Genomic DNA, 22710 nt, shown 5'->3' on the forward strand with positions numbered 1-22710 from the left:
TTGTATAAACTCAAAATGGAGATGGGAGGAGATCTCCACAACCACATCAATAAGTTCAATCAGCTACTAAGTCAACTATTGGATGCGGATCATAAACTCTGATGAGGAGCAGACGTTGTTGTTGTTGGTCTCACTACCAAGGTCCTTCAAAGCTTTGACCCAAACGTTGCTTGTGGGAAGATCAACTTTGAATTTGGATGAGGTGATTGTCGCTCTTAAAGAAAATGAGAGAATTATATGAACTGAAAATGTTGATGATGAACACAATGCAATAGCTGTGGTGGAGTCTGAGTGAGGGAGAAATCATTCAAGGAGACATGATGGGCCAAGATGAAGATCAAAATCGCAATCGCGTCCATAACGAGATATAAGTAATATACAATGTTACTATTGTGGTGAGAATGGTTATGTGCAAGTGAGGTGCAAACAAATCAAAGAGGACTTGAAGAAATTGAGAGATATGAACAAAGATGGCACCAACTCCCAAACTAATGTAGTAAAAAGTGTTGAAGATGAAGATGTTGTGTTTTTGGCAATAAACAATGAGGTTGCTAAAACAAAATGGGTGATGGATTTTGCTGCCTCGAAGCACATTTGCATAGATCGAGAGATGTTTGATACTTTGAAAACCGATGGAGAATTCGACCATTTCAAGTTAGGGAATGGTAAAAAAATGAAGTTTGGCATAGGAAGTGTGAGGATGAAGCTCCATGATGGTGTTGTTTGAACTTTCTCAAATGTGAGGTTTGTACCTTCTATTGTTGTCAATATGATTTCTATGGGAGAGATGACATCACAAGGGTACAAGTATGTTGGTTCAAAGTGGGGATACAAGGTATACAAGAGGAGACACTTGGTGTTGCGATGACAGAAAAATAAAGATAACCTTTGCTATTTTGATGGTCAAGTCTTGAAGAGGAATCATGATAACAAAGTGAAGAAGAAAGTGAAGTTTTATAATGTTGTGAAAGTGTTGAGAGATACTTTCGTTGGAAGGGGAGTTTGTTCACCTTCAAATTGATTGAAGGATATTTCTCTTTTGGCTTAAGGGGGAGAATTGTAAAGTTTCAAGCCAAGAGATAAGGTACATGCATATTGAGAATTAGATTTTTATCACTAAGGTTTAAGTGACTTAAATGCAAAGTGAAAGATTGCATTTTATTAGATGAATCTTAGTTGAATGAATGCATTGAAAGTTGTTTTTGTTTCAACTTCTAAGAGAACTTATTTATTATAATTGGTGACAATCTTCACTATAAATAGAAAAGAGATTTAGTGGAGAGACAATATACGAAGAGAGAGTATGTGAGAAGAGAGATAGTGAAACAAAGTTACTTTGTTAAGAGAAAAATATCTTTGTGTGAGAGTATTATCATTTATTGTAACCATTGAGTATGGTACACTATTTGGGGTGTGTTACAATCTTGTAATCATTTTTGTGATAGGAAAATATTTTTGAGACAGTTTCGTAGACATAAATAAGAGGTGTTGAATCATGTTAAATTCTTGAATTTGTTATTATTTTTCCTATAGTGTAATATTTGTGTATGTTCTTACGATTCTTTGTGTGTGAGACTAATTTTATTTGTGGGAGTGTTGATTACCCATTAACCAGTATCAATTTTATGCTTATGGCAATATATGTACCTCAAATGAAATATGTGATGAGATAGGAATACAAATCATTCTACAATCATATATACTTGGTGACTTAAAAAAAATATTTATATTTTATATATTTTTTTCTTTAGGAAAAAGATCATGAGTATTCTTTAACTCAATGATCAAAATCTAATTTTATTCAGGTTGCCTAATTGTCATAGACTCAAATGAATTTTACACATGAAAGAAATTAAATATAAATTTATTTATTAAATAAATTGTGAAATTAAATATATTTTTTTATTAAATAGATCATTATTTTTTTCATATGTAAATGCAATGAAATCTTATAATAATATTTTAACTTTATGGGTTATATTCATATTTAGTATGATAAAATTATCAATAATTCTTTTTTTCTTAAGTTAGCAAAAATTTATTAAAAAATGTAAAAAATAAATGCGAAACTTTTTTAGTTTTTAGAAGAACGACTTATGCAAGATTTATCTGACATATTTTCTGAGACAGGATATACAGTAAACACTGGTGCATTGACTACATTCAATTCAAATGTCAAATATCTACCTACTACTAAGTTATGGACCTTTGGAGGCGGACAGGTATCACAGGCAGCTTTTCTTCACCGAAAGCTTACTGTGTGTTTGCCAAATCGCCATGTATATAATGAAAACTGAAAAGTTTTATATATTATTTTGTATTGTCATTAATTAATTTAAATATATCACTATTTGTATTTTAGTTTCTTTTCAAATATACCTTGTTTTGGTGGAATTTCAAATATAACTACTGAAAAACTGTTAAGAAATAATGTTACGTTCAGCTATATTTTTTATTTCAAGTCTAACTTTTTTCGGTGGAATTTCAATTTTTTTTTCTAATAACAGAGAACCATTTCTCGTCAGACAAATTAATGTTACGTTCAGCTATATTTGTACTAGTTAAACTAATGTATAAATCTCTTATATACTCTGTAATTTTTAATTAAGACTCGGTATTCTAAGAAAATTGTAATTCTTTTGAGGAAAAGAAATTGTAATTACATTAATAAAGTTTAGTAAAATAACGGTATGCACGATAATACTTTCACAGTAGAAGCTAAGATGCTGAACATTTCTATTAAACAGTGTACCTACTGTTACTTAAGTTTGGTCGAATAATAGTTCCTGCAAAGCAATAAACACCATAAAAGAAAACTCACCCTGCACCAGCAAAAATTCAAACCAGTAAATCAAGAGTAGGAGATTAATATCAAGCTTTATATCACATAGTCGGTTACAAGTAAAAATATAAAGTATTTTAATATTTAGAAAAAGAAAAATCTTTTAGCATTAGTCTCTTTTGGAGTGTGTCAAGACTAGGGATCCGTCCTTCTTATTACCATACCATGAAAGTCCACCATTATTAGTTCTTCTATTAAGAATAACAATATGTGTTTATTATGATTATTGTAACAACTAATTTTATAATTATGTCACAACTGATCGTTATCAAGCAATTAATTATAATAATAATGTGAAAAACAGTAGAAACATATTTGTTGAGTCTCTTTAAATATATTCTTTGTTATTGATTGAAATATATTGAAAATGATAAAAATTTGTGACTCTCACATCATATTAATACAAATGTGTTTGAATCTTAACACTCCTCCAAGAAGATTATCAACTCAAACATAAACATGATCGAGTCACATGGTATATTTCTAAAAACTACCTTTATGCTAAAATTATACATGTTAATACAAATGTATATAATTATATATAGTTGAAAACAATTTAGATACAAATCTTAAATTAATACATTTGACTGTTTAAAATTTAAAATAAACAAATCCTTAATTTCATTTAACAGTGATCTAGAATAAGTATTTATTGCTATGTTTAGTATAACTAGTTGATAAGCTTGTTGGAAACTTATAATTTATAAGTTAAGACGTGAAAAATTATAAGCTAGTTGAAAATTTATAAGTTAACTAATTTAATTAAAAGTGTATAAGATAACTAATAAATGTCAAATAATGTAAAAAAATATATTTAATATTTCTAATATTTGAATTTTATTTTTAATAACTTGTTATCTTAAAAAGTAAAATAATAATTTTTAAAATTTTGTATTATAAAAAATGGTTCAATTAAATTTTTCATTTTTTGAAAATTAAAATTAAATTAAATTAAATTTATTAGAATTATATTGTTTAAAATCATTTTTAATTAAACACTTTATTAATAATATTATTTTAAAACTACAAAAAATAAAAATAAAATGTTTTTTCATTATAAATTTTCTTAAAAATTCATTTTTATTTATACAATAAGAATGTGTCTTACTTGTATGATTATGAAATAATTGTAAGAGTTTATAAGATTCAAAAGAATTTTAACTTTAAGGAGTGATGTGTTGATAAGAATTGATGAATTGACTATCGGCTATGTAGTATGCATCTAAGAACATAAAATTAGATATAAGAGTTTTTTTTAGACAATGAACAAATTAAAAAGATAAGAGGATTTTTAAATAGAATAAAAAGATAAAATAGAATACCAAATAAAATAATAAGGATAAAATTGAAGAAAAAAAAATAAAGTTAGCATATATATAGAGAGAGGAAGAGGGGGTGGGAGAGAGGAAAGTGATTAAATTATATCAATTTTACCAACTATTATATAATTCTATAATTTGTAATTATATAATATTTTATTAAAACTCAACGTTTGATTAAAAATTCTTTTCACATATATCATATATAAATTTTTATATTAATCTAAAATTATTTACTACTTTATTTATATAAATTAAATTTTTTTATTATTTAATTTTAATAAAATTTAATATAAATCATCTTAATAACGTATAAATATAATTTAATAATTAAATTAATAAAAATTATATTTTATATTAAACTATAAAATAATATAATAATTATCAAAATTAATAACAATTGAATTTGATATCTCTTTCCATATATATTGATCTAGCTATCTTAGCTTAGTCTCCAAATGATTTGCTTCAACATTAGTGTTGCCGGTAATAGCTGGCCATATTTTAAAAAGATGTATACACGTGTTTTCTTTTAGATATGAGAGGATCCTCCTACCAAGCTAATGGCCAAAACCCAAAGCAGTTCTTGAGTTTGTGGAGTTTCTCCTTCTCACGTAAACCAAAATGGAAACATTATGATTGAGCCGTACCATGTATTTTGCAGCCCACTAACCGCCATTGAATCTTATCCGTGAGTGAACAATATCGATTCTTTTATAAATGAATTGAGATTTCAAAAGTTAATTCAAAAGAATAAGGTTGTCCTTTATTTATATATTTTAATATAAAATTATTTTTAATTAATGTGAAATTTTTATTTTCAACATGATTAAATTGTTATTGTTAATTTTTTATTATATGAATCTGACTAATAAATGTTCTTAAAACTTTGATTAAAAAATTAAAATAAAAAATATTTATTGTAAAAATTATAAAAGAATATAAAAAAATTATAAATAAGATAATTTTACGTGTTTTAAGAAAATATTTTTATTTTAATTTCTTAATTAATATCTTAAAAACACTTATTAACATTTTCTTTATATATATATATATATATATATAGATAACTGACATTTTGAAGATAATAGCAATTCTAATATGTGGAAATCAAGTATGGTGTTGCTTCTTAATTATAAAACTATTTGTGCTGTTTTCATTATACCATAATTATTACCTCATCACTCATCAGATCACTCTCCACTATGTTTGTTCACCTACAAAACAAAAAATGATATATACCAATGATTGTTAGTTTGAATAATCAAACAGCATTGATTGAAATTCAATTGATCTTTTTTCTTAAATTTTTGGAAACAGACCACCTCTTTCTTACATTTCTAGATGATCTCTTTTTCTTAAATTTTTAGTAACACCAAACTATTGCATCGATCGGTGGCCAAAAGAAAAAAAAGTAGGTTAAATGAGTGTCACAGACCATGTACCTAACTCTAATTTTAGGAGTTATGTACCCTCCCGATCACATAGACCTCAATTAACATGATTAGACCGGACAATTCCTCATACCACTCCCCTCATTATCAATTTTGACCATAATAACTGATTATACGATTCCCTCAATCAGTATATATCAATAAGGTCAATCCTTATAAAAGCTACCCAAATCATACTTTAATAAGACACTCTCTCTATATACAAACAAACACTTACGAAATATCTCAAGTATATTCATCTCTACTTATATATTAAACGGACTTAAGCATAAGAGTCCTTACTAGCTAGTATTTCTACTCAATCTCTGCTCATGGATGTTTTCAGTATAGTCAGACAACATGCTAGGAATTTATTAGAGCAATATTTAAGAAATTATTCAAATATTAGTAAAAACAAAAGATAGGTATGATGACATAAACTACATACCCTCGCAATCAAACTTTCTCCAGTTATCTGCTGTCCAGAAAACCCCTACATATCAATGCCTCCAAGCACGATGAATCCACTCAGTTTTTTGTTTTCCTTTTTATGATGACTACGCTCCGTACCAAAGTAACTCGTACAATAAAATTAATGAGAATCCGACCATATATATTGCAAATTGATCCCTGCAAACATATTGTACGTCTTTTAGTTCGAACTTCTTATAGAGACATTTTCTTTTGTTGACGATAACAAAACATACGACAAGATGATTCAATAGCCAAATGACCATACATTTATCACAGGTCGCAAATGGCCATTCAGCCATGAATGATGAATGCCAAAACAGCTAGTTGATTTTGGGGTAAAGGGATATCTACGAAAATTGCGAAAATCTTTCGCTATTAGTCTAAATATTCTAGCCAGTAACGTTTAATTTTCTGTGTGTGTATTTTTATACCCTTTTCTATTTCGTCAGTATAGAAATATCTGTTTTTTGTATGTAATATGCTTGAATAGAGAAAAAGTGTACTGGAATATGCTTGAAGTTGTCCAAAAAATAATGAGACACACATTGCCTTTTATTTCAAAAAGAAACATCTCGCGAGTTTTTTACTCTAAAGTAATTTACGTTTCATTTGCTATTAAATATAGTATAGTACTTTGGTATCATATAATATCCGGATAAATAGTTATTTTTTGTCTTTAAAAGTGTATAACGCTGAGAAATTTATACCTAAAAGATGAAAAAAAAATAGTCGATAAAAGTGTTAAAAGGAAAACAAATCTATTCTCTAGTTAAATTTCGTCCGTTAACATTAGTCAGTTTGCCTACATGACAAGTAGGGACAAAAATATCATGAAATAATTGTTCATGTGAACATAAGAACTAATTTGTTAGTATGAATTTTTTTTTTTATCCCTTTTCCTTTTGATTGTTAGACTTGCAACCACTATTTCTTCTTCCTTTCATCTTATATATTGTTCTCCATGAATGAAGGACGGGACTTCTTGTGCTTCCTCCTTGGATGTTTCTCATTTCTTTTTTTTATCTCACCTCTATTCATTTAAGTTACTAACAAATACATTCTTGAATTAAATAACTTATTGACATTTTTGTCCTTTAAAAGAGAGTTACTTTCTTACCTTGCACGTCATAATAGAACATGAAACAACGACCTCATCTTCAACAGTGGAAGAACGGTGCTCCTTGACTATGGAGGTCATGGGTAGTCTCAAAAGACATAAAGGGGGAGGTGAAAAGAGAAGAAGTAACAAAGGGTAAATGACCTTGTGTTTGGGTCTGACCAAAATAATAACAAAGACAAAAATTATATTGATATTTCCGTTCTTATGAGTTATTGTGTCAGTGTCAACAAATGAATGTCATTTTAGTAATTATTTCGTGACATTTTTGTTTATGCATGTCACGTATATAAAATTTTCTAACGTTAATGGATGAAAGCTAACGGTGGAGTAAATTTGTCTCACTTTTATACTTTTAGGAATTAATTTTTGTATTTTTATTTTTTTTGGCGAAAATGACTATTTATTTTATAATATTACTTCAATATTCAGATAACTTTAATTATCAAGGTTATTTTTATCCAAAGGGAGAGAAAAACAACAACTTTGTTCTTTTTTTCCCTTCTAACTATCGAGCTCGTTACGAGAAACATGTCCACGTCGCTTACTTTTATTAATGAATGAAGATACAAAACTGGATAAAAGAGTAAAAAAAAAAATTAGAATACGTTGACATGATAATTAAAGATTTAATCATAAATTATTATATACTATAAAATTATTAATTTATAAATCATATTTATGGTGATTGCCAATTATTGATTGCAAAAAAATATTTACATTAACTGAATATGATAATTAAAAATAAAATAAATTCTTTTTTTTTTGTTTAATTTCCTATTTAACCATTAATATTATTTGGTAATTATGCTAGTTGAAGCGACTAGTAAAAGTGGCAAATTCTTAAAATGTTTTTTGATTTTTAATTAAAATCGAAAGGATTTACGGAAAAATTATTAATGTGTATTCATTTTTTCTGTATGTAACATTAATTGAGTGGTTTAGATTAGCAACGAAAAATTATTCAACAACTATTCGATGTGTATAATTCATTTTGTTAAATTAATTATCATACATTTTTATTTAAAATAGGAAAGGGGTTTTAATGTATGTTTTATTTCAAATATACAAAAATGTTGCATTTATGTATTAAGGTTTTAAAAACATATATAATTTGTTTTCGTCTAAAGTTACGAAACAATCAAGAATTAAGAAACTTGAAATTATAGCTTTAGGAGATGGGAGATGGGAGATGGGAGATGGGAGGGGGAGGAGGGCACTGTTCTTACTCAAAATCAACATATAGGTAACCCAATAAATTTCCAAAAGGTCGAATATGTTACCTATCATGTGTTTTTTTTCTTCTATATATAACTCGCTGATAGCATATATGAGCTCCTCGTAGGCATATGTATCTCATTTTTTGTCTGCCTCTGTATTTATTTATAAGACCTTTTGATTAATTTAGATGAATTAAGAAAGTTGGTTAAAGCCTTATAATAAATGGGATATGTTTTCAAATGGTCGAATATCTTACCTATCATGTGTCTTTTTCATCCACGCATAACTTGCTGATAGATAAGCTACTCCTCATATATGTATCTCACATTTTTTGTATTTATATATATGACCTTTTAATTAATTTACAATTATTTAAAAAGCTGGTTAATTTCGTTAGTAGTATACAAATAAAGAAAATAGTTAGTATTATTATTATTTTTTAAGAATTTTAAATCAGTTCACACTTTTTACCTAATTAATTAATTAATATGTAGCCAGGTAGTTATTTTCATCAATCCTCAGAAGAAAGAATGAGTTTATTTTATTAATTTGCAACATATATTGCTTATTGACTAAAAAAATTATAAAGTAATTAATGGTAATTTAAAAAGACTCTTATAAAAATGAATAAATAAATTTCTCAAAAAATCTTATATATAGAGGTATAAGAAATTGGAACTATAAATATAAAAAATTATGTCTTATTTAAATGGTAAATATTAAAAAATACTCAGTAATAACTTTTTAAGTAATCATGTCATATGAACTAATGTTTTAAAATTGAATCGCTACTCAACCTAATCTAAATATTGGATTGATTGTGTGAAAAGTTTAATAATTAATCATGATAGTTTGTAAGTAAGTTGATTCACCAAATAATTTTTGATATCCTTGATTCAATTCTTGAATGCTTCATTTTTTTTTTGTTTTTATTTTTTTATTAAATTTTGTATTTTCTTAAAAATAATTAATACTAGTCCAACCGAACCAATTTGTTGACTAAACTACAGAACCAGACAGATCAATCCAAGTCGGTAACATAATCGATCTAATAAGAGAAGAAACTCGAATCAGCTATACCATCGATCGGTTTCCAATTTGATTGGTTGGATCGGCCAGATCAAGCATAGTTTAAAAGTAAAATTAATATGATTATTTTAATTTTTAAGCACTGTTTTCTCCCCCCTTTTCCTTCGAAAGGTGTTGATTGATTAAGTTTGGTAAAAAGAAAAATAAAATCTTCAAAATTAATTAGTAACTTGCTAATAAATAGAAAGGAAAAAAGAAAATCTTACAATATGCCTAGCATACATTTACACTGTATATATATTTACTTGTGTCTGTACTAAGTACAAGAAAGGGAAAACGAGAGGTTAGCATATACATGTGTTCAGCTGCTATTATTGTACTACAAAAGAAAAAGTTAACGAGGTCAGATCACCGAAAACAAAATAATAAAAAAACAAATAATTGTCTAATGCAGTTCATCGCGTCTAACTCTAATAATATCTATAGCACACAAAATACAGTATAAACATTGTAAGTTGGGAGGGAAAAAAATGTGCATATGACAAAACTTTCTTGTCCCACACCTGCCAACCATATTAAATCAAATTTATAATTTATAATATGATTTCACTCGGATATTACTCTTCTTTGTCGAAAACAAAATTATTTTATAGTAAAAAAAAATATGTCCTATTGGTGGCCATAACTCCAAAAGTGGTGGTGTGAACGCTTGACAAAGAGTGGTTGCAGTGGCAAACAAACTCATCAGATCCTCCAAACCTCAAGCTTAGGCTATAAATACTCAAATTTGTGGCCATGTTATGTACTAGAATACGAATAGACTAAAGGGGTGTTTTGAAAAGATGGAGCAGAAAGAAAATCATGCTAGAAGGAAAAAGGGAGGGCTCATCACAATGCCCTTCATCTTTGGTAAGCTTTAGAATATATAGAAACCTTATTATATCCACTATTAGAATGCAAAACCTTGCTAACTAGCTCCTCCTAACAATGTTTTTCTTTTAATATATGGTTTTGGATTGATGTATAAACTTAATTTGGATTAATTTGTTTTTGGTGCAGGTAATGAGGTTTGTGAGAAGCTGGCTGTGGTAGGTTTCAACACAAACATGATTAGCTACTTGACAACACAGCTTCACATGCCATTGACCAAAGCAGCTAACACCCTCACTAACTTTGGTGGAACTGCAAGCTTGACACCATTGCTTGGTGCTTTCATTGCTGATTCTTATGCCGGAAAGTTCTGGACTGTCACCCTTGCTTCCATTATATACCAGATAGTAAAGACCCTCCCCTAACTCTTTCTTGTGTTGAAGTGAATTGAGAAAGTATTATACATATGCGTTACAACTCAGATTTTAACTTCTTGGTGCTACAATAAAACTTAAGTCGAGTTCTTTATATTCTTACCATTAAACTTAAATTATTTCACTTATTATATATATGTACTTTTCTAGATATCTTCTCTCTCTCTTTAATTTATCTCTCTAAGTGTCTTCATGAGGCTGTTCATCCATTATTTTGCATATGGATATTTTTAAAAATTTACTACTCATAATAGAGGTTTTATATTCAGTATTAAAAAAAAAAACATTCACATGCCATATTTAATTTGATAACTTCTGAACAAGGATACATGCATATATAGGATTTTATATAATCTTAGTGCGACTCTCAGTATACTAGCTTTCTTGATAAAGCAATTGATTGCAATATATAGATATTTTATTTTTTCACGTGAGGGTATATAGAGGTTAGAACCTAGCAAAAGGTCACACTGGTCTCTTAGCACACGCTTAGTATAATTCAATTGATTAGAGATAGAATAAAAACATTGAAGTAGGTGTAAATTTAAGTCTTATTCATGAATGATTAATTTAATTCTTTTACTTTTTATAAGTAAATTACAGTAGATCCTTTGATTTTTTTTCGCCAAACAAGTTATGTCACATAAATTGTGTTTCCCACTTGAATGAATGTTTACAAAAGCCATTTATTCCCTAATTTGTCACTTTTTTTTCTTTTGTAACTAATCAGGGGATGATTAGTTTGACCCTATCGGCAGTGCTACCACAGTTTAGGCCACCTCCCTGCAAGGGTGAAGAGGTGTGCCAGCAAGCAAGTGCAGGACAGCTGGCAATCCTCTACATCTCACTCCTCCTCGGGGCACTCGGGTCGGGTGGGATCCGACCCTGCATCGTGGCGTTCGGGGCGGATCAGTTCGACGAGTCTGATCCCAAGCAGACAACAAGGACATGGACCTACTTCAACTGGTACTACTTTGTCATGGGTGTAGCAATTCTTGTGGCTGTGACTGTTTTGGTGTATATTCAGGACAATATTGGTTGGGGAATTGGCCTTGGAATCCCTACCATTGCAATGTTCCTCTCAATTATTGCATTCATTGTCGGATACCCGCTTTACCGTAACTTGAACCCGTCCGGGAGCCCGTTTACCCGGTTAGTGCAAGTGGCTGTGGCTGCATTTCGTAAGAGAAAGGTCCCAAATGTGTCACACCCTAGTTTACTCTACCAAAATGATGAACTAGATGCCTCTATTTCTATGGGAGGGAAGCTTCTTCACAGTGGACAGATGAAGTAAGTGTCGCAAATCTTCTCTTTATTTTTTTTTTTAGCTTTAATAGAGATTTTTAATCTTTGAAAATATTTATTTTTAATTTCTATATTTAATAAAATAATGTATTTTTATTTTTCATGAATAACTAAAAATACGTAATTCTTGTAATATTTAAAAATTTAAATAAGGACTCATTTTTTAAAAAAATACATTTTAAAAACCTAATACATGTTTTTTTTTCTCAGTTATAGAGTTTGATTAGCATATTTTATTGTGTCCTAATAACTAGATGAAATAAATTAGGCTTTAATTTTTGTTTTCCTATTATTATTAAAATCAAATTTTCTTTTCTCATTTTTTAATTTGATATTTTCACTTTTAATTTTACCATTTTGGCCTATATTTATTAATTTGATATTTATAATATTTAACATAAATGTATATGTGACACTATTGTATTTTTTTCGATAATGACAATAAAGTTAAAATTTACGATCTTTATGTATATTACTCAAACTGCTTACCACTAGGATGATCCTTTTAATTCCTCTACTACATTATCATAGCAGTATTTATGCAAATGTTAAACATTAGGTTGTTAAATAAATAAATATTATACAATTAAAACAAAAAATGATTGAATTTTCACAAAAACATGAAGAACTGAATTTATATTTTCATGACGGCATGAGAATTAAAAATTTAATTAAATTAATAATTCACAACTGTATTCTATCCTAAATGAGCAAAGAAATTCATGATTTGATCAAAGCTCCACCTTCATAGGTTAATAGCGTGTTTGAATTTCTATTTATACAACTCACGTGAATCACAAATATAACTTTTAATTGCTTTTAGTCTATCTTAATGTGAAAATTTAAATTACAAATTTTAATCTAAAACCACACTAATTTCTTGTGTTAGGTCGTAGATAAATATCATAATTAATTGTGCATTCCTTCATTTTTCAATTTCAACTTAATTTATCACGTGATTGGTCCTGTGCACCACAGCACTGATGTCTTGTCCGTAGTCAAGTCATGAATTTATATCAATATAGAAATTTTTTGTTTTTCTTAAGATCACCATGTTTGTTTGATTTTTATTGAAAAACAAATTCGGCTTGGCAATATATGGCTCACTAGTCCCCACCTTACCGACTACAAAACAGTGGCTACATGATGGTATTAAACCATGATTTTGGTCCATAGAATATCTATCCTTTTGTTTTCACTACCTTCCCAGTAGTAATTTCGTGTTTCTCATGACTGTACTTTTGGATCTATCGAGTATGTTCTAAACAAAGTTTAATTTTGATATACAAGTTAGCTTGTACAAATCAATTCTACAATATTATAACGACATTTTTTTTATGCATCTAGGATATTTTCCAATTGACAGATAACAAGTAACAATATATTATCATACCATCTAATTTATACTTTATTGAACTCTCTAATATTTTGGTTATTATCATATTATGTGGTTAGATTAAACTTTTTTTTACCCTGAACGAATATGAAAATACAATTCTTTACTTAAAGCATATTTAAGTTCGTGAATTCTGTGTGTGGTTTAAGAAATTATTAGTGTAATTCATCTTTGTCTTATTGTCATTAAAATCAACAACATAACATCATGGTTGTTCACATTAGGCTTTTTTTTTTTGCACACAAAATTTTTTAGTTTAAAATATGATTTTATTTTTTCATTTTCTTTAATTTTAGTTTATTGTCATTCTGTGAGTTTACCAAACTCACTTGGTAAGATGTAATAAATTATGAGAGATGCTACATCAAATGAGTATTTGCCGCATCAACTAAAACTTATTCCATAGGTGCAAAAAATTGACGGGATAACAAATTTGATCTAAGAGAAAGAAATTAATTAAGGGATCTAAGTAAAATAAATAAATAAATTTAGGAATCAAATTGGAATAAAAAAATTAAGATGAGAGATCAAAAGTGTATTTTTGTCTAAATTTTATCATTTTCATTATCAATATAAAAAACTTTGTGACAAAAATCTCAATTTCTATCAACAAATGCACCTTCAAATGATTAGGAGAAAATAGTGAATGGAGTAAAAGTTGAATGAGATTTTTCCTTTTCATAACTAAATTACCTTTTTGTCTTGAAATTTTTTCATAACTTTTTTGTCTTGAAAATTGATACAGATTTTTGGACAAGGCAGCAATAGTTACAGAAGAAGATGACAACAAAACACCTAACTTATGGAGATTAAACACAATTCATAGAGTGGAGGAATTGAAGTCCATAATCAGAATGGGTCCAATATGGGCATCAGGAATTCTCCTCATCACAGCTTATGCCCAACAAAACACATTCTCCCTCCAACAAGCCAAGACCATGGACAGACACCTAACCAAAACCTTTCAAATCCCAGCTGGGTCCATGTCTGTCTTCACCATCCTTACCATGCTCACCACCACTGCCTTCTATGACCGAGTCTTCATCAAAGTGGCTCGTAGGTTCACCGGGCTGGACCGTGGCATAAGCTTCCTCCACAGAATGGGCATTGGGTTTGTGATCTCAACCTTAGCCACATTGGTTGCTGGGTTTGTTGAAATGAAAAGAAAGAAGGCAGCTTTGGCCCATGGGCTTTTTGACCACCCACATGCCATAATCCCAATCTCAGTGTTCTGGCTTGTCCCTCAATACAGCCTTCATGGAATGGCTGAGGCCTTTATGTCAATTGGACACTTGGAGTTTTTCTATGACCAGGCCCCTGAGAGTATGAGGAGCACTGCCATGGCATTATTTTGGACTGCTATCGCTGCTGGGAACTATGTGAGTACCATTATGGTTACTTTGGTCCACAAGTTCAGTGCTGGGTCTAATGGGTCAAATTGGCTCCCTGACAACAACCTCAACAAAGGGAAGTTGGAGTACTTTTACTGGCTTATCACCATATTGCAGTTTCTCAATCTTATTTACTACTTGGTTTGTGCCAAATTGTACACCTACAAGCCAATTCAGGTCCATGACAAAGGGGATAGCAATTCAGAAGGGAACCAAATTGAGCTCTCTACCACGGTTTAAGTGTGGTGTTGTAGGGATTAAGTGGTTTAGATTTAGAGTTTCTTACCCTTTTAGTGTCCATGCTTAGAGATTGGGAGTCTCACGTGTTGTATATAAATAATAAATACTAATATTAATTACTAAAATAGTTGAAAAAGTGCTTCCATTAGCTTGTATACTTAAACATGTCTTTACTATAAATAATGATTGTTGCTACAAAATAACAGAAGTAAAGGCAACAATCAAGGATTATGTTGAAGTCCCAAAAGCCTTTTTTATCTTGGTTACCAACACCAAAGGGATGAATCCCTATACTCACAAAAATCATTGAAGGCATTTAAAGTTTTTTTTTTTTTTTAGAGAAAAGTTATGAGAAGTTCTATTCTCATGTTTTTAATAAATTCTTCTACAACTAAGAGAGGTGGGAAAAGAAAATGTGGAATAAGATGGATAGTGCACATGTCCTGATGCACGGTGACATTGTCATCAACACACATTTTTCTTAACGCATTGTATGGTAGTTTCAACTTTCAAGGTCAACATGAATTTTCAATGTGATATAACGCCCAATCAAGTAAACTGTGATAAAAAGAAAAAAAAACCCATAAATATGTTATTTGTGAGAACAAAGGACCTCCACAATGTTCATGTTTGTACTCCTCAATCATCCCTATATGGCTATATTATTTATTCATATTCATTTTCAATGTGGTATAACGCCCAATCAAGTAAACTGTGATAAAAAGAAAAAAAAACCCATAAATATGTTATTTGTGAGAACAAAGGACCTCCACAATGTTCATGTTTGTACTCCTCAATCATCCCTATATGGCTATATTATTTATTCATATTCATTTTTTCCTCCCACCATGCTCCCCTCCTCTTTCTACCTTTTGAGTTTTATCGCTTGTTTGTGTTATTACTTGGATATTCTTACTCCTTGACAATAGAATAGATAGAAGATGTACTTACAGAAACATTCGCATTCCTAAGTTAGCTAGGTGATTCTTTAAGTGTGAAAAGGAGGGAAAGAATAAGGAAAGTCTTCTTCAATGAAATAAAGAATTAGAATTTATTAAGGAGATATCCCCCACATTATATAAAGTGGAAGCCTTGGAGGCCAAGGAAGTTAGAATCTTCATAATAAGATAGCTCTGCTACTAAATGATACACACTCAAAAACCAAAAGAAGCTGAAATAGTATTTTTCATTATTCTCTGAAAACATAACACACCTATAAATATAAAATCACTAGCAATATCCAAATCAACTACCGATCACTACAAGTACAAGTAATAATCCTAGAGAACTAACGATTAATAACATTAGGCAATTATCATGGATAACTATTGCTTAAAAAGGTTTTATCACTGCACTAGCCAGGATTGGGCCCCTCGAATCCCATTCTCGCAGTACAAGTGAAATTTTAATTTGAATTGATTATCATTTTGTATTTCATTATCTACTCTAAATCTGACATTTAACTTGCCGAAAACTCAAATGAAATGTAGATAAGAGTATAAGAGTAGTATTCAATTAGAACAAAGATAATGTCTAATTAACATCTTTGAACGTTTAAAAAGTCAAATCAAGATATGAAACACGAAGTGTCAGGACTGAAATTTCCGAAACAGGACATAGAACTTCCTTAGTCTTAACTATTTATATGACATAATTAGTTGTTATTGAGTCTTTTGTAAGTCAATATCTTGTCTACTTTACATTTAAAACAAATTATTTTCTTTATGGTCTATGTAAATTTCTTCCTTCGCGTGACTTTATTATGTAAAAAAAATCCATTTCAGCACTGCACCTTGTTTTACTTTTTAAAACCACTTGTGTGTGAAAATAATATATGTAGGCAGTTGCTACGGGTCAAGTAGCCTTCTTAATTGCAAGGAAAAGACGAACAAAAAATTAAAGCAAGTACTAAACAATATTTTAGAATCCGACAGCAAATCATGATATAATATGACTAACTTTTTGATGTGGATTCCTATCAGAATACTAGTTTTTTTTTATTATTATTGTAAAACATTAATTTTGATATAATGATACTCACGTTATTTTATTTTCTCATTTTAGATTTTCATTTTCAGTATTTTTCACCAGGGAAATCAAGTCAATGTTGATAAAAAAATATACAGATATTGATCTAAACTTGCAAATCAATTTAAATGGCATATTCGGAGGAAATTAAATATTACAAGCATACCTCAAGTCATTGCAAATCGAACGCAAAGCAGTGTATACACGAACCTGAAGGCAGTTTTGTTCTTCCAGACCTTTACTCGCTTTGAATAAATGATGTATTTTTCTGAATAGAGAAGTGGGTTTGGTGATGCAAAATTGAGAGCACTTTATCCTATTTATAGAGTCTGTCCATCACAGAGCTCAACCAACTTGTTATCAGAACGTGGGCTTGAGGATAGGTACGTGAGTTTGTTACTGAAGGTGGCAGTGATAAGGGGGTTGAATGTGGATGAAAAATAGACCAGATACTGAAATAACAAAATTCCCAAAATTTGCAATGGGAAATAACTAAAACAGAACGTGAAATGTGGGGAAAAATAAAGCTTGAACGTGGGCCACTCCATCATTCTCCAACTTGATCCATTTAACTCAACATCAACCGTAATAAGAAACATAATATATGAGTCATGATGATAGGTCCTCTGATGATGAGTAATATCTTTCATGTACCACAATATATCAAGTCTCTCAACACTAGCTCCCAACTTAATGAATAAACCATATGTTTATTCTATATTTAAACCGAATGATTTTTCTTGAAATAAATAAATATGTGCACAAAACCATATGAGAAAATTTCTAACTGAATAAGAGTTTCATTGAAAATAAAAAATGTACGTACAATGAAATTACATCATAGAACCAAGTCCCATTCGTACTACATGATCCTTAAAATTCTTTGGTGGCATGCCTTTAGTTAAAGGATCAGCAATCATCAACTCAGTGTTGACGTGTTCAATGACCACTTTCTTTTCTTTAACACGTTCTCTTATGGCTAAGTACTTGATGTCGATGTGCTTACTTCGACTTCCACTTTTGTAGTTTTTAGCCATAAACACCGCAACAAAGTTGTCACAATACAACTTTAATGGCCTAGAAATAGAGTCCATAACTCTAAGGTCAGACATGAAACTCTTCAACCGTACACCATGCGAGGTAGCCTCAAAACAGGAAATGAACTCAACCTCCATAGTGGAAGTAGCAGTTAAGGTTTGCTTGGCACTTCTCCAAGATATAGCTCTACGGGCTAACATAAAAATATAACCAGATGTTGATCTTCGTGAATCAATGCAACCAACAAAGTCTGAGTCGAAGTAGCCAATCACTTCCAGACAATCAGTTTGTCTGTACATGAGCATGTAATCCTTTGTTCCTTGAAAATATCTCATCACTTTCTTTGCAGCTTTCCAGTGGTCAATACCTGGATTACTTTGATATCTTCCCAAGACTCCAACAGCGAACGCAATATCAGGTCTAGTGCAAACCTGAGCATACATAAGGCTTCCAACTGTTGAAGCATATGGAATATTTTTCATGTGTTCCCGCTCAAAATCATTTTTGGGGCACTGAATCAAAGCGAGTTTGTCACCCTTCACAATGGGAGCTACACTTGGTGAACAATCTTTCATGTTAAATCTCTCTAAAACTTTGTTGATATAGGTTTCTTGAGACAAGCCTAAAATGCCTCGAGATCTTTCTCTATGGATCTTTATGCCTATGACATAAGATGCCTCTCCCATATCCTTCATGTCAAAGTTCTTTGAGAGAAATTATTTCACCTCATATAGCATACCCTTATCATTAGTCACAAGCAGAATATCATCTATGTATAATACAAGGAAACAAATCTTACTCCCACTGACCTTCTGGTATATATAGTGATCCATGACATTCTCTTCAAAGCTGAATGAAGAAATGACCTCATGAAATTTTAAATACCACTGGCGGGAGGCTTGTTTCAATCCATAGATGGATCTATTAAGCTTGCAGTCTAAGTGCTCACCAACACTAGATAAGAATCCCTCAGGTTGTTTCATGTAAACCTCTTCTTCTATATCACCATTCAGGAACATCGTTTTCACATCCATTTGATGTAGCTCAAGATCAAAATGAGCTACTAATGCCAAAATTACTCGAAGAGAGTCTTTCTTAGATACAGGGGAAAAGGTCTCTGTGTAATCAATTCCACAAGGACTTTGTTTTGTACTTGTTTGGATAATTTCCAATTTATAAGAGAAAAAGATGAGATGAGGTATAAAAGATAAATATAAAAGAACAAAGTATAAAATAATAACTATTAATAGAAAACAAAAGAAATAATAGGGAATTCAATGAGATAAGAATGTTAGGACCTAACATGTCTTGTTTTCCTAAGATGTATTATTTGTGATTTTTCTCTATCAATCAGGTGAATTTATCCTACCCACATATGTTAGAATACTTGCCCCTGATGTCTCACGATGACAAGTCTATTTTACTTATCTATCTCCCAAATGTCTTTGCAAAGAGTCAATAGATAAAATGCATGAAGTTATAATTCTAGATGTTTGCTTTGATGCATGGGCATAATGCAATCACTCTATGTCTAGTAATGATTTTATTAAGATACCCCTTCCTTTTAGTTCTATTAGAAATTATCCTCTGTCGAGCGACTAATTCCTAAAACAGATGCATGCAAAACCTTCCTTGTTTTTCTATTAAGGATTACCATCTCTCGAACACTTAACCCCAAAGATGATGCAAGGATGAATAATGCATGAAATTAAAAGTAAGAAAGGATAATAGGAAAGAAAACACATGTTTGCATTGATAAATATGAAATGTACAATACATCTTTTGACTTTTTAGGCCTGCTCGGCCCTAACTAAGTGTTTAACCTCTCATAGTCATAAGGGACCTTACAATAGAAAAGGGGTATAAGAACTGATGGAAGAGAAGGGATAGAAAAAGGGAATAAAAGATGATGAAAAGAAGAAAGAATTCTCTAAGGAAGAGTTCTCAGGCTTTAAGTGTGTATTAGAGTGCTCTGAGACTCAGTGTGTCTAGGGGTGGGAATAGGCTAGGCCGGCCTACAGGGGCCTACGACCTGGCCTACATAAAGTCTAGCCTAGCCTGGCCTATTTAATTAAAAGGCTAGGCTCAGGCTTTTTTAAAAGCCTATTAAATTAAATAGACCAAGCTTAGGCTTATTAAAAAGCCTTATAAGCCTGATAGGCCGGCCTATATATATATACACTTATATATATATATATATATATATATATATACTTATATTATTTTTTGGATACAATTAATATTATTTTTTAAAAAACTAGCAGATTCCATCCCTATAATTAAGTAAAATTTTAATTACAAGGTGTGAGTCAGGTGTTCCTTTATATTTCTCATTTTTTTATTAGTTTTCCTATTTCTATTAACAGTTCCTTTTTCTATTCCTATTAGGTTTCCTTTTTCTTTTATTACGTTCATGTATTCTAGAACAAATAAAAATCATATCCTATTATATCCTATTACGTTCCTATACAAAAATCATATCCTTTTTCTATCAGGTTTTTTTTTTTTTATTTTTAACTTTCCTATTACATTCCTAACCAAACAAAAATCATATCCTATCATATCCTATTACATTCCTATACAAAAATCATATCCTATCATATCCTATTAAGTTCATATACAAAAATCATATCCTTTTTCTATTAGGTTTCCTTTTTTTTTTTTTAACTTTCCTATTATGTTCGTAACCAAACAAAAATCATATCCTTTTCACTTCAAGCTTTTTGATAGAGGTAATTAACATTCTGTGTTTAGCCTATTATAGAAGGTGTGTTATTTTTTTTTTTTGGTAAAAACAACTAGGAATATTAAAGATTTAATGTGAAGAAGACTTTTAAATAGGCTACCAGGCCAGGCTAGGCTTTTAAAAAGGACAGGCTGAGCCAAAATAAAAGCCTTTCATAGGCTATAGGCCAGGCTCAGGCCTCAAAAATTAATCGTAGGCTAGGCTCAGGCCTTTTAAAGCCTGGCCTGCCCTAGCCTATTCCCACCCCTAAGTGTGTCTTTTCTCCTTGGCTTGACTCCCTTTTTATAGTTTCTGAAGTGGACTTGGGCTTGACTCTCTTTCTATAGTTGCTGGAGTGGACTTAGGCCTGATGCCAAAAATTCTTCCTTATTTATATTTTTGATATCTTCTGGATTTTTTTTCTTTTAATCTTTTCTTTACATATATGCAAGCCATAAATAAGAAAAATATCAATTCCTATCATTTAAGCCAAAAATAACTGCTAAATAAATATTTTTAAAGATATTTTCAATATATTTTTATAAAAAAACTCATATTTAGCAGTTATCAAAGCTTTTTTGATGTTGATCTAGGTCTCAGTAGTTGCTCTTGAATCAAAATCTAAGAAAGATCCTAGAGATTCATTGAGGTGCATTCTTGCATTTCTACCTTCACAAGAAACTTGGAACCCTGGGAAGGTTGATTAGGTAAGGGAAGCTCTAAATTTTATTTTGATTGTGTGACTAATGCTTGGAATGATGATGTTTTTGGTGTTTATTGATATTTATAAGTTTGGGTGAGTCTTTGCAGAAGGTTGGGATGAGTAGGTATACCATTATTGGCCATGTAGTTTGCAATTCGCAACTTCATTTTCATTTCGGCCCAACCGAAGTTTTGTTTTGACTGACCAAAGCATGACAAAGTGGAGCATTAAGCTCCATAGAGGTTTCAGCCCAACAAGAGCTTGTTTCGGCTAGGCATGAGTGAGATAGAGTGGAGCTTTAAGCTTCAGGGGGTTATGACCCAACTAGACTTGCGTTCAACTAAGCCAGAAATGTAACAAAGGAGTTTTGGCCCTACGAGAGCTTGTTATGGTTGGGCCAGAAAAGTGAAAGAATGGTGTTTTCACTTTAGGGGGATTTAGCCCAACAAGAATTTGTTTGGCTGGGCCAGAAAGTGACAAAATGGTGTATATACCTCCAAATGAGTTGTGGCCTTGCGTAAGAATGGAAGAAGGTCATTTCTTGATGCTAGGCCACGATCCTAAGTGTTTATTGTTATCAAGATAACTATATTATTGAAATGATTACGGTATTAATAGAACAAAGTTTTATCTTAATATGGTTTAACTTACTAAACTTTGATGATTAATATAATGAAAAGTATCATGTGAGTGTGGATTGGTGTTGGAATATTTTGGTTAGTCTATGACTTTTCTTTTTATTGTTAAGAACATTATATTATATTGATGTCGAGATAATTATGTTCTCTAGTGTGCTAAATATACTATAGATAAGATGATGTGTGGGTTATGGTTTTGGTATTGGAAATGATTGGGTTGGATGTGATATTAAGAACTTAATGAAATGTAATGTTGAAAATAATGGATGTCTTGTATGAGAATCATCCCTATGTTTTGACTTTGAATGACTTGTTAGAGTGCTTAAAACTACTTCCCAAGAGATTTAGTTGACGAATTTGGTGTATAGCGAATGAGTTGTTGTTGTTATTGCTATTGATGCACAATGTGTGCACAAAAATATACAATTGTTGTTGTTAGAACACTTAGGTGCACAAAGATGTATTGTTGACATTGGTATATGGAAGGTGCACAGACATATGAGTAGG

The 22710-nt window shown here is 30.5% G+C and overlaps 1 protein-coding gene across 1 annotated transcript; it reads left to right on the forward strand.

Annotated features, from left to right (window-relative positions):
- Positions 1–10128: 10128 nt before the first annotated feature.
- LOC114413304 (protein NRT1/ PTR FAMILY 3.1-like) lies at positions 10129–15309 on the forward strand. Its single transcript, XM_028377622.1, has 4 exons — positions 10129–10344; positions 10495–10712; positions 11470–12029; positions 14186–15309. Exons 1-4 carry the CDS (start codon positions 10278–10280, stop codon positions 15069–15071), a joined length of 1731 nt encoding a protein of 576 aa, XP_028233423.1. The 5' UTR covers positions 10129–10277; the 3' UTR covers positions 15072–15309.
- The last annotated feature ends 7401 nt before the right edge of the window (positions 15310–22710 follow it).

This window comes from Glycine soja, chromosome 1, assembly GCF_004193775.1.
Source record: "Glycine soja cultivar W05 chromosome 1, ASM419377v2, whole genome shotgun sequence".
Classification (NCBI taxonomy): Eukaryota; Viridiplantae; Streptophyta; class Magnoliopsida; order Fabales; family Fabaceae; genus Glycine; species Glycine soja.

Bases quoted from the DNA above. Each gene is read 5' to 3' on its own strand.
- LOC114413304 (XM_028377622.1), top strand. From the start codon at position 10,278: ATGGAGCAGAAAGAAAATCATGCTAGAAGGAAAAAGGGAGGGCTCATC. The intron at 10,345-10,494 runs GTAAGCTTTAGA...TTTTTGGTGCAG, and splicing joins CACAATGCCCTTCATCTTTG to GTAATGAGGTTTGTGAGAAG. The intron at 12,030-14,185 runs GTAAGTGTCGCA...AAATTGATACAG, and splicing joins CTTCACAGTGGACAGATGAA to ATTTTTGGACAAGGCAGCAA.